At 42.7% G+C, this 17,911-nt stretch overlaps 1 protein-coding gene across 1 annotated transcript in view; it reads right to left on the bottom strand.

The window, feature by feature from the left end:
* Nucleotides 1–391: 391 nt before the first annotated feature.
* ALG13 (ALG13 UDP-N-acetylglucosaminyltransferase subunit) overlaps nucleotides 392–17,911 on the bottom strand; it is a 58,894-nt gene continuing 41,374 nt past the window's right edge. Inside the window, exons 25-29 of the mRNA XM_065410924.1 lie at nucleotides 16,732–16,903; nucleotides 14,387–14,512; nucleotides 5,291–5,331; nucleotides 2,502–2,682; nucleotides 392–666 (exon numbers count right to left, since the gene is read on the bottom strand). Of these exons, the coding sequence (XP_065266996.1) occupies nucleotides 392–666; nucleotides 2,502–2,682; nucleotides 5,291–5,331; nucleotides 14,387–14,512; nucleotides 16,732–16,903 (795 nt within the window). The remainder of the gene's footprint in view (nucleotides 667–2,501; nucleotides 2,683–5,290; nucleotides 5,332–14,386; nucleotides 14,513–16,731; nucleotides 16,904–17,911) is intronic.

Below are 17,911 nucleotides of genomic sequence, written 5' to 3'. Positions count from 1 at the left end.
CCTTTCTCCTGCTTAAGTAATGAAGTAGGTTACCATTACAAGCAAACTGGTAAAATATGTAAGATACATCATTTTCTTGTGCAAGAGTAATTCCTCCATACATTGTACTTATTGATGAAGGTAAGTGATAATTTATATATACTGGCATGAAAGACAAATTGCATTGTTATATATTATGTACAGTTGAATATAAGCTTCGTGTTCTTTGCTATACAATAGTTTTACTTTCCAATATACGCTACTAAAACAACAGAGTTTTACCATTAATATAAACCAAAAGAGAAACATGTAAATGAAACACACAAAACAGCTTACCAGCCACTACTGAAACAATACTAACAGAGAAAACAAGAAAACTTTAGTGCAAGAAGTGAGTTTACATCACTTGGCCTTACATACTTTGAGGTACATAATGTGATACAGGATTAGGTGAGGTAACGTAGCTGACTTGATGCAACTGTCCAGGATTTACAGTATTATGAAGTCGTGAAGAATTACCATACGATGGACTTGCGGGATGCCAAGGGCTAACATAATGATAGGCAGGTACTAAAGAGATGCAAGAGTCAAACCCAGGTAATGGTGGCTGGCCATAGGGATCTGTCACTACTGGATAATATACTGTTCCATGGGATGGAGGTGGAGGCTCTACATTTTGGAAAGTACCTGAAAACACATAGATGACATATTTTAACATTCTGGCCATTTTTATGCAAAAATGCAATGCATTTTTATGCAGTCCTTCATTACAACTAAAACAATTTTATGACCCTGACAACACAGAACTTATCTAGATAAATAACAATTTATGCCCATATGATGTGTACACTGACAAGGAGACCATCTCAGCTCTTGAATAAGTCTGGAAGGCAACCTGCTCATTCACAGATGTGTCCCATGTCTGTTTAAGTATTCATTACCTATTGATTGTATTTCATTTTGTTGAGGCTCAGAGGAAGGGCAAATCCCCTTTTGAACTTCTCTGGTGGGCAGTAGGGGATTTAAAAAACAAAATGAAAGAACACCTCTCTTTGTAATCTCTGACCAGATACCATGGTGATGGATATGGGGTAAAGAAACTTAATAGAATAGGTTATAATTGCAGCAAAACTGCAAGCCTGTGTAACTGTCATTGATCAATTAATAGTTTTGGCAAGATACTGTGACAAAGATATGCCAGTTTCCACCATTTTTACTCAATTAGCGCAATATCAGAGACTTTTTAATGAGGCCAGACATCTGACCTTTGACATCTTCTACTCATTTAACACAGCCCCTTCCTCCCCTCCCCCCAACTCCAAATAAACCTATACACCTCTTACAAAACTGTTGGGTTGAGCTAAGTGTTGCTGTAACTCAGGGAGTAGGCAACCTATGGCACGTGTGATTTTCAGTGGCACTCACACTGCCCGGGTCCTAGCCACCAGTCTGGGGGGCTCTGCATTTTAATTTAATTTTAAATGAAGCTTCTTAAACATTTTAAAACCCTTATTTACTTTACGTACAACAATAGTTTAGTTATACATTATAGACTTCTAGAAAGAGACCTTCTACAAACATTAAAATGTGTTACTGGCACGCAAAATCTTAAATCAGAGTGAATAAACGAAGACTCGGCACACCACTTCTTAAAGGTTGCCGACCCCTGCTGTAACTTCATACACAGTGGAAGAGAGCGCCAGCGATAATGGCTGTTTAGATAGCCAAGACATCTAATAGAGTCCACTAACCATGGTTCCAGTATTCCTTTTTAAAAAAAACAAAGGAAAAAGCTACTAGTACTCAAAATTGAGGATTTGTTTTTTTAAAAATACAAGCATCATTTTGGTTTGCTGTGGGTCAGCCCCCCCCCCCAAAAAAAAAAAGTAAACTTTTTAAACACTCAAACTCCCGCACAGCTTTGGAAAAAAAAAGTCCTTTCTAGAAAAGCAGCTCGTCTACCAAGGTAGAGCCAAAAATATTATTTTTGTTTCTTGATGGTGTTACCTAGCCCTGAATATCAGCAATTCTAAATCACAAACTTAAGTAATATATCAGAAACAGCAGACGCCTAACCCTAAGATAACCTATAAAGGAGCAGGGCTCACATAGTCAATTTTGATTTTTTCCCCAGTATCTATCCCTGGCAGTGGATAATGAACAATCATTTTTAAAATGATACAAGACAATATCTCCTGTCACCCACCTAGACAGATCATACACTATCCTCATTTTACATCAGTACTCTATTTTAACCCTCCCTACACACACAAGTTTTCATCAATTCCAGAGGCCATTATATGCAATTCATCATTTGTCTCATCTAATGGGAAATGTAAACAGACCCATTACACTACTCCAGTGAGCTACAGCAGTTAGTCACATTGGTCTGCAATTTGACAAAGCAAGGAAAAAGGACCATATCAATTATGTTGTGTCAATTGGTAAATCAACAATAGGATGCCCATTTCTACTTAATGGCTCACACTCACATACACAAATGGTCAGCCTAAAATACTAACCATTTGCTGTTTCCAGGGGAACTTGCCGGACATCATTCCTCCCAACGTCAGTGTACAGCTGAGGTACTGACTGATCCACCATGGGGGCAGGCTCAGTGTATGCTGAGTAAGCTTCTACAGGTGATGGCGGTGGTACCTGTTGCATGTACACCATGGAATGCCAATAGCTCTGATGGTAATACTTAGGAAATTCAAAGTAAGGAGAGACGTTTTATGGTCCGTGTGCACTTTCCTCCCCCAACCTCAGTAGCACTTCATGTTGTACACAGATTATATTTTGCAGACTGCCAGAAAGTCACCGAAACACCCCCACCCAAAGCACTTTTCTTAACTGTATTATACCCTCCCGAAGAATTAAAAATGTTCCCTCTACACATTAACATACAGGAAGAGAAGGCATTCTGAGGAATTTCTATTGCAGAAGAGGCTGGCATAGGTCTTAGTCTGCAACATATCAGTATTATCTATTCCATCAGAATCAGAGGGCAGATGCAATTCTAGTACAGTAACTCCTCACTTAACATTGTAGTTATGTTCCTGAAAAATGCGACTTTAAGCAAAATGATGTTAAGCGAATCCAATTTCCCCATAAGAATTAATGTAAATGAGGGGATTAGGTTCCAGGGAATTTTTTTTCACCAGACAAAAGACTTGTGTATATTATATACATACACACACACACACACACACACACACACACACACACATACACACAGTAGAAGTTTTAAACAAAAACAATTTAATACTGGTACACAGTGATGATGATTGTGAAGCTTGGTTGAGGTGGAAGAGTCAGAGGGTGGGATATTTCCCAGGGAATGCCTTACTGCTAAATGAACTAGCAATTGACTGAGCCCTCAAGGGTTAACTCTCACAACACTCTACAAGGCAGCAGGAAAGGAGGGAGGGCAGACAGAGACACACACCCTGTGTGAGAGAGAAAAAAAATGCATATTTCCCCTTTAAGTAGCTGACCCCAGGCTTAATTAACAAGACAGTGTACTTAAATCAGCTTGCTGAGACCTGAGACAACAGCTACTGCCTAGAAGCTTCCCTCCCTCGTCGTGTGTCCCCCCCTGCTCTATGGAAGATGGGGTAAGCGGGGTGCAGGAGCAGGGGGAGAGGAGGAGACACCCTGACATTAGCCCCCTTTTTCCCCCCTCCCCCGTAGAGCAAGCAGGAGTCTCTGGGAGCAGCTCCAAGGCAGAGGGCAGGAGCAGCACATGGCAGTGGGGGGAGGGACAGCTGCTTCACAGGGAACTTAGGGGAACGGGGAGCTGATAGGGGGGCTGCTGGTCCACCCTGATTCCAAGCCCCCACCAGCTAGCTGCAACGGGTTGCTCTTCCTGAAAGACAGGCGGCTGCCAAACGACGTTAGAAGGGAGCATTTCACAACTTTAAACGAGCATGTTCCCTAATTGATCAGCAACTTAACATCGAAACAACGTTAACCGGGACGACTTTAAGTGAGGAGTTCCTGTACTGGAGTTCCCTCCTGCTGAGCAATAGAATCTCATACCACCTTTTTTGGTGTGCCATATACTAATAAATTAGGGTTACCATATTCAAAAGATAAAAAAAAGGACACTCCATGGGGCCCTGGCCCCACCCCTTTCCCACCCCTGGCCCCGCCCCAACTCCACCCCTTCCCCAAAGTCCCCGCCCTAACTCCCCCTCCTCCCTCCCAGCCACGCGAAAAGGGCTGCCCAAGCGCTACCGGCTTCACGGTTTGCCGGGCAGCCCCCAGACCCTGCGCCCCTGGCCAGCGCTTCCCCAGCACAGCTGGAGCCCGGGAGGGGAAGTGCCCGGCCGGCGGCTGGGGTCCGGAGGCAAGGGGGCTGCCCGAAGCCGGTAGCGCTCGGGCAGCTTGGCTCTTAAACAGAGCCAAAAAGAGTCAGGGGAGGAGCAGAGCAGCCGCGGGAGGGGAAGTGCCCGGCCGGTATTTTCCCGGACATGTTCGGCTTTTTGGCAATTCCCCCCGGACGGGGGTTTGATTACCAAAAAGCCGGACATGTCCGGGAAAAACCGGACGTATGGTAACCCTATAATAAATATAGAAAAGGTATTGCCAGTAATTTAGTCTCTATTTATTAGTAATTTCTATAATGTAGAATGTCTTATTGCATTCTGTAAGGTCCTTATCCTGACAGGTGCCAAGAACCCTCTACCATCATAGGGTGGGTGGGAAGGGCATAGAGTTGGTAGGAACCCTGAGCACTGGGGCCCCATACCTAGATAATAATGCTCAAGTTTCACCCCTGGATTATTAATAACTCTAAAGTCAACTAGATCACATGGCTGTTTGAGCATCAGCTGGGAGTTAGGAGTTACCATGGACTTAATTGTTGTAGTAGAGATCAAAATATGGCACCTGGATTCTGTTCCTGCTGACTTCCTCAATTGTCTTGGGCAAAACACATGGAACCCAGAAGAATTTTCCCACTGATTTCAACAGGCACTTGACCAGGCTCTTAACCTTGAACTTCTCTGCTTTACCTACCCTTTCCATATAAATGGGAAGAACAAGGATTTACCCATCCATCTTCATAAAGCCACCGATATGAAACTCACTACATGCAGATGCTCTTTATGAGCTTCACAATTTATAACTCAAACTTCCTGCACTGTAAATTTAGTCTCTTCCATGCACACATGCACGTACTAATAGCCAAGTGCACAGGAAGCAAATTCAGAACACTTAAAAGCCCTGTTCAGACACATCAATGCATCTGTCAAGACAGGTGATATTGTACAAGCGGTTTACCATACCATATCTGACAAGCACTTACCTGCAAGCCCAAATTAAAATAATACTGCAATACCTTTGTATCTGAAATTAGAAAACATACTATCATTATTGAGGATTGTGGACAAAAACCACCCAGAAACAGTCATCTGTTTGTGGTCTTGTTAAAACTATGTAAATGAATAAAAATAAAATTGTTCAGTCAGACAGCAATTCTTTTTCTGAATGTATTTTTAGAATACAGAATTCAGAATCTGACTCTGCTTTCAAAGGTGATATTCTTGAAGTTAGCACATGTGTATACAATCTATGTAGTTTAGCACAATAAAAACTGGATTAAACATTTTGACAAGTAATACATTAACAAGTAACATTAATAAGCCAAAACTAAAATTAATATATTGCTATAAATTGTTTGCTCAATGATGCTCTTCACAGAATGACTATAATCCATCAACTCTTATTACAAACCTTAAAACAAAGGATGATATATTAAAAAAGTATAAATTACTATGGCCTAGCTTTCCAGAAGTGACTAGCTATTTTGGGCACTCAATAGGGCCTGATTTTCAGAGGTTCAGTATTCAAACAAACACTTTCTGAAAATCAAAGCCCAACAAAGTTTGTCAAATTAGGCAACCAACATTTAAGGCCCAAAACAGTCATTTTTGAAAACGTGGACCTAAAACTTATGTTGGAAGCAACTTCCAAAAGATTTGTAATTTAAATTAACAATTAATGTTTTTACATATTAACTAATTTGTTTCTTTGGGCAAGGGGGATAATTGTAAGAAGTGCTGCTATACACGTACAACAGAATCCTGTTTATTTGACCCTCCATTACCTGGTTCTCAGGATATGTCTACACTTACCGTGGATTGATGCTGCGGCAATTGATCCACCGGTAGGGTTGATTTAGCGGTTCTAGTGAAGACCCGTTAAATCGACCACAGATCACTCTCCCGTCTACTCCGGTACTCCACCAGAATGAGAAGCGTAAGGTAAGTCAATGGGAGAGTTTCTCCCATCAACCCAGCTCGGTGTAGACACTGCAATAAGTCGACTTAAGCTTTGTCGACTCCAGCTACGTTATTCACGTAGCTGGAGTTGCGTAACTTAGGTCGACTTAACCCCATAGTGTAGACCTGCCATCAGTGTTAACAGGACAACCAGCACACACAGGTCCATAAGGGGGCAATGTCTGCTGTGGCCACTAGATGGCGATGCAGCATTGTACTCTCTCATTCTCCGGCTTATCCAGATTTTTGATTATCCAATCTGGCCCTGGTCCCAATTAGATTGGATAAACGGGGTTCTGCTGTAGTCTGCTTTACTTCTGTTAAAAACAGTACTTTAGACACAAGAGTCTTATGAAATGTCAGCGGAGGTGAGTGTGTGGACCTGACCTGAAGAAGAGCTCTATGTAAACTCGAAATCTCTCTCACCAACAGAAGTTGGTCCAATAAAAATACATTACCTCACCCACCTTCTCTCTCTAGGAGCAGAGGTGAAAGTTCCTTATTATGGACTTCCAACACCATGCACACAGAATATGAAATACAGAATTTAGCATGTATCTGATCACAGTAAAAAGGTATGGAAAGATACATCCATTATCTGATATTATTGGCAGATACTAGATTACAGATTGGTTAGGTTTGTTGCCAACAATTATTTACTGATAATTTTTTACTACCACAGATAGTAATAAGACAGAAAGTGACATTCTATGGGAAAATTGCTTCACAAAATGTGTCTCAATGAAACTAAATTTTGCATTCTATATAATGCAAACAACGAAAAGGTCACTAAAATACTATGTTCCCAAACTGATTTGACCGATAAGCATCTTCTCTGCAAACAAGAACACTACAGACCTTTCTCCAAGGGCCTGTGCTCCCTCCATTTTCACTATGAAAAGACAACTGCATAATGCTAGTCTGGAAGCATGCAGAGGAGGAAGGAGTACATTGCAAGCTGCCTTATCATAAACCAGCAACAATTCATCTGCAGCCACTCTACACATACAGAAATGCATATGGTTATGGCATGTATGACTAGGCCCCAACAACAGCCAAAACTGAATACTGTCTCTACCCATTATTAATTCCTGCTCTGCAGTTGTTACTCTGAGGCACCAAGATTTGCAGGGCTACCAAGATATACGTGCTGCTAAGGGAAGTGGGGACCTGCAAGTAGCATGGTGGGGCAGCATTCCACACAGTACCAAGATTTGTGGAGTTGTAAATTAGGATTCCTCCACGTCTTCTAGCTCTATGCAATAAAAAAGCATGCCACCTATCTCTCTACACAGACGCTGACACCTGGAAGGATAGAATGCATCCAGTTTTCTGCACCCGTCCAACTTCCATTTTCCAATTTATTTGCTTCCTTCCCAGGGAAGAGATAATATAGTCCTGGGCAATTATATGGTACACTAAGGAGTAATCTCAAAAGCGAGGATGACCTCTAAAACTGTTCGCCAAGAATAAATCGGATTTTGAACTCAAACATACCTCTTCTTCCCAAATGTGAAATGGTCTAGAATATTCAAATTTGCAATTCTGGCAGGAATATACAGTTTTTTGTTCTACACTGCAGTTTTGGAAATGGGTAGGAGCAACAGTAAAACATGAGATTCTTGGCTGGTCTCACTGACTATATTTCAGAGAGTTAGGGAAAGAAATGGGTAACTTTAGTTCCAGATTAGGGGCCTACATTAAAGTTAATTGAAAATTCCTTCTAGTCTCTCAGCCCTCTACAGCAATACAGCAAAGAAAAAAACTATAGCACTTATCTGAAATAGACAGATGCTTTGTGTGAACAGGAGAGTATTACCAGCTCAGATCTGCAGTGTTCTTCACTGCATGCCAACTTGCATAGCACTTGGTTTATTGTGATTTGCAGCAATCAGGAGGCTATTTCTCTGTGCTTCACACACAATCCAGGAAAATAGGCAAAGAGGAAAGGAAGGCAGAGCTCCACATGGACTCACTAAAAACAGGTAATCTCAAGATATTCACACATTACTGATTATTTTAAGAAAATGTCAACCACTGCTTCTGTTCCCAATCTCTAAAAGTGAATTGAAAAAGTTCTACACCTCCCACGTTTTCAGAAATATTAGTGGAAATCTGTTTGGGCAGGACCATGGGGCTAAAAACCCCACTTAAAATGAAATCCTGAAGTACAAAATTATTGATATTTACAGGGTTTTGAGACTGTTTAGTTTTTTAAAAAGAAAGAATTAAAACCTGACCATGGAATGAAAGATGGTTAGTTTCTCCATCCCCACTAGGGTCACCCCTCATTATTTGACATTTCAAAACAGTCCATAATCTATCCAGTTATCCGTTCTACATATGCATGAATTCTTCCCCATCCCTGCAGGCAATGAGTTTATGCCCTGAGGGCCATCCTAGTGACACTGCTTTGGCTGTGACAATGTTAACCATAACGATACTGAAACATTAAAGTATGCTGAAAGAGCAACATAAATGCTTTCTCTACAGTATCTAGCAGCAGACTCATTCACATTTAGGGTAAATTAAAAAAAAATATCCAATTTTACTTTTCAATTATTATGCAAATCTATGCAAAATAAGCATCAGTTCTAAGCGCTGAATGGAGCAGCCGTTACATAGTGAAGATAACAGAACACAAGACACTAGAAGAATGAAATGACAGGCTAATACTGAAGATAGTGATGTCCGTGGAACACTGGAACAGCAGCAAATGCAGGAGGGAGCCCATTTTTGATTACGATGCTCTTTTACGTTTATAGAAACCAGAATAGTAGTCAGTAAAATATAGCCACAATGTGACACCTGCCAAACAGAGCAGCTGTGAGGCTAATGAGCTTCATATATAAATACAAGACAGTAATAGTCACCAAGAATTTAGCGTCACCTTACAAGACCTCAAGAAATAGTTTTCTGGATAAGAGTTTTACTAGTGCAGTCTCTGATCTGTCTGGAATGCTAATGCAGGGAGGGAGAAACTGTCTCAAACACAGGACTCACAAAATAACCAAACATTGACAACTTCAATAAATATAACAGTGCATGCAGGAAGAGAGTGCGCATGCAAGCATCCTAAATTAACTCTGTGGGGAGGGGAATCCAGAACAGATTCTGAAAGTTCAAAGAGATGTGGATGTATGAAACAGCCATTAAAGAACACTTGGGCCGCTCTCTGACTCTTGCAGTGACTACCAACCTACACCAAGAGGAACACTCGTAACATGCACATCTGTTCAGTCAAGCTTTAAACAAAAATAAATAGAGCAAAACCAGATTTTTTTCTGTTTTGTCCTTTAATAGTGCTAGATGGAATCTGTGAATGAGACTGAATGAGCTGTAAAAGGAAGTGAGGAGTTTTTACATTTCAGCAACTGCAGGGATGGCAGAGTAAAGGTGTGCGTGTTAGCAGGATGCATTGGGACACTGCTGAAAGAGGGAAGAGTTAAGGTTACAAGAGCCACCTTAACTGCACATTTCCTGGTTTTCAGACATTTGAGTTTTGCTTAATTTAATGTTTTGCAAAAGGATGACATGCCAACCAATATTAACTCTTTTTTCATCATTTTTTGCCACCGAATTTCCTAGTTGTTTTGTTTTCATTTTTTTAAACAGAAAAAAAAGATATACTATAGGCAGGAGTTAGTAGTCATTTAGGCAGTGTCTGTATCATGCCCCCCAATTTGCATACCAAGCCAAAGCAGCCTGCAGTCAGCAAGCCCCATTTCAAGGGGTACTCTTCACTCTCCTGCAAACTTTTGCATCCTCGTGATCCAGGAACCACCCAGGATTCATAAGCTGGCAATCTTGGCAGCGCATGCATTTCTTTTCCCTCAGCAGTCAAAGTATCGGTGCTGTCAGTTCCAAACTTCCGCACGACATGTCTTTGGAAACACCACATTAATCTGCCCCAAAAATAAATTAGCCACTGCTCCATACACCCCAGGGACTAGTAAAATACAGATGTTCTCAAAACAACCAGAGAGCTGCCCATCACCCATGCATATTGCCCTCTGCAGCTGCAACCCCTTTCCCTCATCCCATTCCTCACCCCCGCCACACAAAATCCTCTGTCTCTAGCGCAATTGTTCCCAATAACATGAACTTTGGTTAGACCAGCAGCTGACTATTTTGCTGTGTTCACAGTAAACCTCCTCAAAGTAAAATCCATGCTGTAATATAAACAGACAACCTGTAGCAAGCAACGTGAGTTATTAAATCTTTATTGCACAGGTGTAGAAAGGTTCTGACTAGGAACATCAGTGACAGGGTGCTCAGCAAGGGCAGTGGCATCCGCATATTCCCTCAAACTACCCAGGCAAGCATAAAGTGGCTGCTTAGAAACCCTCTTACCGTTCATTTCCTCATTGGTGCATACGCACTATAATCCTTCCAGGCTGCACATTTATGTAGGTGAAGTGAACATGTTCTTAAATGAAAGCTTCATAACCATTACAAACTAAGGCAACATGCTCACTTACCACAATACTTAATATTAACCCTACACAGGACTCATTCTTAGTCCTTTCCCCTAAAATGCATACTAGACACTATATTAAAAAAAAAAAAAAAAAAAAAAAAAAAAGTCTGGAGCCTTTCCCCAAAGGAAGCTCAAAAAAAAAATTCTGTGGAGTGGTTGAACTGGGAGAGAAATACAGAACTGCTGGGCCTCTATGGAAAAGGTCTTCAGCTCATATCTGCTCCCGATTCTCTTCCGCGCACTTAACACTTGATTCTATAAAGGTGCTGAAAACCCTTAACCCTCAATTCCCTTTTTCTTCAACGGGAGTTAAAGGACACAACAAGTATGGGCTTGATTCTGCAATGTACTGCAAAAGGACAAAGCAAACGAGAAGTTGAAATTCAAGACTGCAAGAAGTGAAAACAGGACCTCAGAGGGCACTTGTCCAAGAGGCAGCCACTCCACATTGTAGAACATGGACACTGCAAAATATGGCAGCATGACTGATCAACACTTGGCAAACTGCTGCAAAGGACAGCTCAGAAAAAAAGTATATTATAGGGTCAAGTGGCCTGAAGGTCCCAGTGCACTAGAACGGGGCCTGAATGCAAGAACCAGGAGAACATTACATTAACAGCTCTCTCAAGATGAAAGAGCCACTCTTGACAATTGCCTAAAGCGGACTCCTCCCCCTAGGTCTGTTTCATTGTCAAAAGCGGCTGCCAGATTGGGAAAACAACCTAAAAAATTAAGTTGCTTCCCTAGATAGCAATATGTTGAGATAAATAATATGAAAGCCACGTTTACTGACAGTTCACCTTCAGCTCTCAGTCTTCATAGAGGGCAGTCTCTCTAGTAGAGACCAAAGTGACAGAATTTCTGATGTAAAGTACTCAAATGTCTTTGAAATTCAGGGACAGCTGGAAGAAGCTGCAGACACAAGAAGTTGCGTGACCTGAACAACATTAGATTGTTCAATACAGTGCAAAGATAGATCTGCGTGCAGCATCATGGCACTTTCCCTACCAAAACCTCAATGGAAGCACAGAGATAGAATTGGATACTGTTGAACTTGTTCAGTGGTATAAACCTATACTATTGTCATCTCCTGTATCAGAGGAATGTTACCAAGGTAGCCATAGATGTAACAGATCCCAGGTTCCCAGTGTATTTATTAAAAATCCAGCAGAAAAGATGAGGACGCCAACCCATGAGCAGAAATTTTATTATTAGAATTAAAAAAAAAAAAAACCAAAGCTGCTAGCTAACTCACACTGTTGCTCTCTAGAGAACACTCCGGCTCACCTCTAGTTTGGCTTCATTACTGCCAAAAATAGCCTCCCCTCTGTGCTCACTACCAGTCAGAGAAGGCAGAAATAGCTGCAGCTATTGTATGCACTGCAGTATCAGCGTACGTACAGCTATAGGCATAATTCAAGTCACACCCTTCTCCCATGTGCCTGCATTTTACACAGAGCTCTAGCTTTCTCCAGCCTATGTTCTTTATATCACGAGAGTCAGCTGGTCTGTATCAAAAGGACAGGCAGTTTGATTGACAGATTTTTCTTCTCTAGTCCCTTCCTCTGAAGGCTTAACCTCTGTGCAGCCCAAAACAAGACAAGGCAGGACATTATCAAAGGATCGTGTAAAAGAGTAAGAGAAGAGGGAGGAGTTTATTTAAACTGCCCAGCCTATATACTCAGATAAAGGAATTCTTTGACAAGACACATTGTGTCTCAGCTCATCATCAGCTTCATTAGCCTCCAACTGTAGATATACATGGTATACGGTATATAGCACAAATGGGCATCCAGAGGGTTTCCATATATGCTGAACAGCTTGCCATTGCGCTCACACCCTTGGTAATAGGACTGTGAGGCATTTTGCCAATGCCAGAGATTGAGGGCAGGCCATTCATTGGATTAGCAAGCAAAGCTCTCTTGAATTATGTATTTCTGACTTTGTTTTGAGAGGCATAGAGAGGGCAGGAGGGAGGAGAGAGATATTTATTAGGTACTAACTCCAAACATAAAAAGAGTATTTTGTATGTCATTTACCAAACTGCTCAGTATAATGTGATCTCGCCTAGTTAATGGAAATTCTCAAGACAGGGCACAGCAGACTGATGTAAACATTACCACTTAAGAGATGAAGCCAGAAGATGCAAACCACTGCCTAAAACTTGAAGGCTGATGCCAAACTTTATGTTCTCTTCAGGTTTACTACTGGTAGTAAGTTTCAGATATTAAAAAAAAAAAAAAACACGACATCAGCATAATCAGGGACAGGAGCATGAACATGCTGTATACTGGGAAGTATATACACTCCAGTTGATAAAGCCACAGGATGAAATCTGGGCTCCACTAAAGACAATGGCAAAATTCACATTGATGAGGCCAGGATTTCCCCTATATTATACTTTACTGTCAAAATTATGGCAGGAACAATTAATTTATTCTTCACTGGCTTCTTATGTGGAACAACAACAAAAATCACAACAGAAAGCGACACTCTCAGCTGAAACAACTCTGGGCTTCCCATTATTTCTCCACAAGTTAATTACTTTGCTGAATCTTCCATAACACACTCCTGAGACCTCTGCACAAGCTTCTTTCCAAATTGTGAAATTAAGCATACCCCAACCCCATAACCAACCTTAATATTCCCTTCTCTTCTGCATCATCTGTACAGAGCTGTGTTTCCTCACTACAAGTATTCTCTGTTAAGCTTGTTGTAGGACAGTGGTCACCAACTGGTCGATCACAATCGACTGGTTGATACTGGAAACTCTCCCAGATTATCACGATCTCTGGCCGCTAAAAGTCCCTAGTGGCACAGTGGGGCTGCCACTAAGGCAGGCTCCCTGCCTACCCCGGCCTCATGCCACTCCCGGAAGCAGCCAGCATGCCCCTGCAGCCCCAGGGGGTGGGGTGGGGTGAGATGAAGGGACAGGAGTGTCTGCACACTGCTCTTGCCTGCAAGCACTGCCCCCACAGCTCCCATTGACTGGGAATGGGGAACTGTGGCCAATGGGAGCTGCGGCGGAGGTGTCTACATAGAGGGGCAGTGTGCAGAGCCACGTGCCCCCCCCCCCAGGATTCACTGGGGCACACTGGCCCCTTCCGGGAGCACCGTGGGGCTGGGGCAGGCAGGGAGCATGCCTTAGCCCCACTGTGCTGCTGACCAGGAGCTGCCCGAGGCAAGTACTGCCTGGCGGGAGCCCACATCCTAACCCCCAGCCCCCTACTGGAACCAGCACCCATACCCCCTCATGCACCCTGAACCTCCCCTCCCCCAGCCCTGAGCCCCCTCCCAGAGCCAGCACCCCAAACCCCCTCCTGCACCCCACCCCCATGCCCCAGGCCCAGCCCAGAGCCCCCTCCAACACTCCAAACCCCTCGCCCCAGCCCAGAACCCGCACCCCCTCCTGAACCCCAATCTTCTGCCTCTGCCTGGTGAAAGTGAGTTAGGCTGGGAGAGAGCGAGCGACTGGGGGGAGGCGGGGGAAGAGGGAGAATGGAGTGAGCGGGTTGGGGTGGGGTAGATCCTGGGTTGCACTTAAATTTAACAAGTGATCTTGTGCGTAAAAAGATTGGAGACCACTGCTGTAGGATATACAATCAGGAGAGCGCCAATGTTGGAGAATGATCCCTCTTACCTCGAGGTAGATCACTGCCGCTGGGATCGCAGGAGTAAGGCGGAGGAATGCTGCCACTATCTCCCACCTCGCTGACAGGGGGAGGGGGAGCTGGATGATATGGGTATGGCACTGATGGAATCACTACTATGTAAAAAAATTAAAAAAAAATTCAGTCTCAAATCAGATTTTCAACGGTTTTAAAACAAGTGAGCTACTAGCCAGTGCAGTTAATATGAACTGCCATCATGCTCTCTAAATGTATAGTTATCAGCTTCTGTTGTAAGGATTTAGCATTCCTTCTGGACAAATTAAAAACGTCTTTGGGATTTTTTAAAATCCCCTTTTGTCTTATGGTTTGCGTAGTTAAATTCACTTTGGTTTGAAATGTATTACCTACTCTTATTACAGTCAAGACAAGAGACATGACTAACTCAAACAACTTAATAAAAGAAATTTCTGCAGTTTATTTTGTGCATTTTTAAGGATTCCTAGTGGAAGTTAGGTGCCTAAATACCTTTAAGGATGTGAGCCTTTGTGTATAGTCAGCTTCACTTCGTCCCCTGCATATAGTCAGTTACCGTAGTTAGTTTCCCCACAGCCACAAGGGATAGAATAAGCAGCCGTTTTTTAAAAAAAAGTTAGGGAAGTGTGATTATGAAACTCAAAAAATGATTGCAAGGTTCAGGGTGGGGTAGTAGTTGAAACTACTGTATACCCTTTTTTAAACTGACTAGATTCCAAGTGGCCAGTGCCCCTTGAAACAAAAAGTGTATTTGTTTGTATAAGTTTATTTGTCACACCACCACCAAGTGGCTAATCCACACAATGCAATGTTAATCATAACTGCAAGCTGCAGTGATTACATAAAGTAACTTAACCATAATGTAAAAAAACAAACAAACAAACAAACAAAAAAAAACTATGAATTGAGATGGTTGGTATGGGAGAGGGGAAAAGGAATGAGACTAGAGCAAAAGTTAGAATCTATGGAAGGTGAATGAAATTAGAGCGTACAGAAATTTGAGAGCATGGAAAAACTCTCATATGAAGAAACTGAAAAGATTCTGATTGTTTATCATAGAAAGCAGATGACAGAGTGGATACAATTAATGCACTCTATATAAAATAATGATCTAGAGAAGGTAGCTAAGGAACTTCTGTTGTCCTTGTCTCATAACTTAAGGGGGGGGAGGGGGAGGACAAAAGGTAAAGGTGACAAATTTAAAACTGATAAAAATGAAATCGGTCATCACACAATGTATAGTTAGGCTGTGGAACTCCTTGCCACAGAAAGTCACTGAGGCAAAGTAGCAGCAAGGTTCAAAGAGGGATTAGACATTTATATGGATATAAAAATATCCAGAATTATGATAAAAGCTTTGATGGGATAGTGTTACATTGGAAGTTGCTGATGGCTGCCATCAAGCATTTGTTTGATCTACAAGGCAATCAGAGACCATGTTAATGCTGATGGGTATGCCAGCCAGCCTTCATTCAGGCTAAATGGAAAAAGCAATTAAGCTCTTTTATGGAGTTAGGTAGCTGGAGACAATGGAAGCCACCACATGAGGTACTAGGCCAATGAGCAGCTAACCCATGTGGGCTGAGGGATTTCCCCAGGGATTGACTGCAAGTACAGTGACTGAGACATTAACTGGTTGCAGCTGTGTGTACGAGAGGCAGAAAAATGAGGAAGTGAGCAGGAATCCAGAGATGTAGTTGTGGGGAGCAGAGACAGAGCTGCTTGGCTGGAAAGGTAAGTTTGGAAATTGTGAGCAAGCAAAGGGTCAGCTTTGTTCCTACTGTGTTCAGGGAAACAGGACATTGGTGCAATTTCCATTTACAAAGAATGTACGCAAAGAAATACCTGACCCATGTCACCAATTTCAACTCCTTACAGCAGTAACCCAGCAAGGCCTTGCATATTGGCTAGACACTTGTGCTAAGAGGCAACAATATTAAACTTCGTGCTTAAGGGCTTAAGCCAATCTCTATTAGAGACAAGGATGGGACCTGATGCTGGGGGCAGAGTAACCCACATCTGGAACCAGCTACTGTCCAAGACAGGATACCAGACTAGATGGGTGCAGTTCCTATGCAAGTTAGGGAGCCATCTATATTTGTTTCTGCTGAAGGGGGACTCCAAGGAGATGTAAACCTTGCTTGTCAGTGTTCCCTCCAAAATGTGATCCATATGAGGAAAGTCAGCAGTGAGGATAATAAAGATTCATAGCAAAGTGAACCACATTCTATGGAAATACCTCGAAGAACTCATCAGTGTGTATTCTGGGTGGTGAGAGGGGAGAAGTGAGAAAGAACAGAAGTAGAACCTGAAATTTACGGTTTTGTCTCTAACGCTCTACCTGGCCTTCCAGCAGAAGAAGGGGATACCAGGATGGGCTGCACTGCAGTCTGTGGGGGAATGGATGTGGTAACATTGGCTTGAGTGGCTGCTGCCGTGCTGGAGGAAAAGACTGTTGCTGGAGCATTATTAACACAAGAGGAGGTTGAGATCACTGCAGAATTCACCATCACCTGCAAAAGAGCCAGGAGAGTTTTCAATACACTGCCAACTTTGATTTAAAAAAAAAAACCCACACACGTCTTTGAAATACTACAGTAACTCCTCACTTAACGTTGTTATGATGTTCCTTTAATACTGGTACACAGTGATGATGATGATTGTGAAGCTTGGTTGAGGTGGAGGAGTCAGAGGGTGGGATATTTCCCTTCGTGCTAAATGAAGAACTAGCAATTGGCTGAGCCCTCAAGGGTTAACTTTCTCACTCTGCAAGGCAGCAGGAATGGAGGGAGATATGCGCATTTCCCTTAAGTACACTGCCTTGTTAATTAGATCAGCTTGCTGAGACCGCAGCTGCTGCAAGCTCCCTCCGTCCTGAGCCCTGCTCTATGGAAGATGGGGTAAGCGGGGTGCAGGGGGACACCCTGACATTAGCCCCCCTCTTCCTTCCCTCCCCCTGGCACAGCAAGCAGGAGTCTCAGGGAGCAGCTCCAAGGCAGAGGGCAGGAGCAGCACATGGCAGTGGGGGGGGAGGGACACAGCTGAACTACAGGCAGCTGCTGTGGAGCGGGGAGCTGCCTGTCCACCCTGGTTCCAAGCCCCCACCAGCTAGCTGCAAGGGGCTGCTCTTCCTGCAAGCAGTAGACAAAGCAGGCGGCTGCCAAACAATGCTAGAAGGGAGCATTACACAACTTTAAACGAACATGTTCCCTAATTGATCAGCAATGTAACAACGTTTAACTCCTCACTTAAAGTCGTCCTGGTTCTGTCCCTGGGTCTGGTAGTTTTCATATATGTTTAGGCTGAGATACTCAGAGGAGCATAAAGGAGTTAGGCTGAAAATACTACAGAGAATATGGAATAATGAACATCTGCTATCAAGAACCCCTCAGTTTTTATTTAAATTATAAATATTTATATTGTGCTAGGATTCTACATGGCATTTTACATCATAAAATGCTAAGCAAAAAACATCACCATTTCCACGAGAGGGCTTACAATATTAAATGAACAAGTGCAAT

The sequence above is a fragment of the Emys orbicularis genome, chromosome 9, assembly GCF_028017835.1.
Source record: "Emys orbicularis isolate rEmyOrb1 chromosome 9, rEmyOrb1.hap1, whole genome shotgun sequence".
NCBI lineage: Eukaryota > Metazoa > Chordata > Testudines > Emydidae > Emys > Emys orbicularis.
Note: the sequence above shows the minus strand (reverse complement) of the source record. Positions and strands in the feature narration are given on the sequence as shown.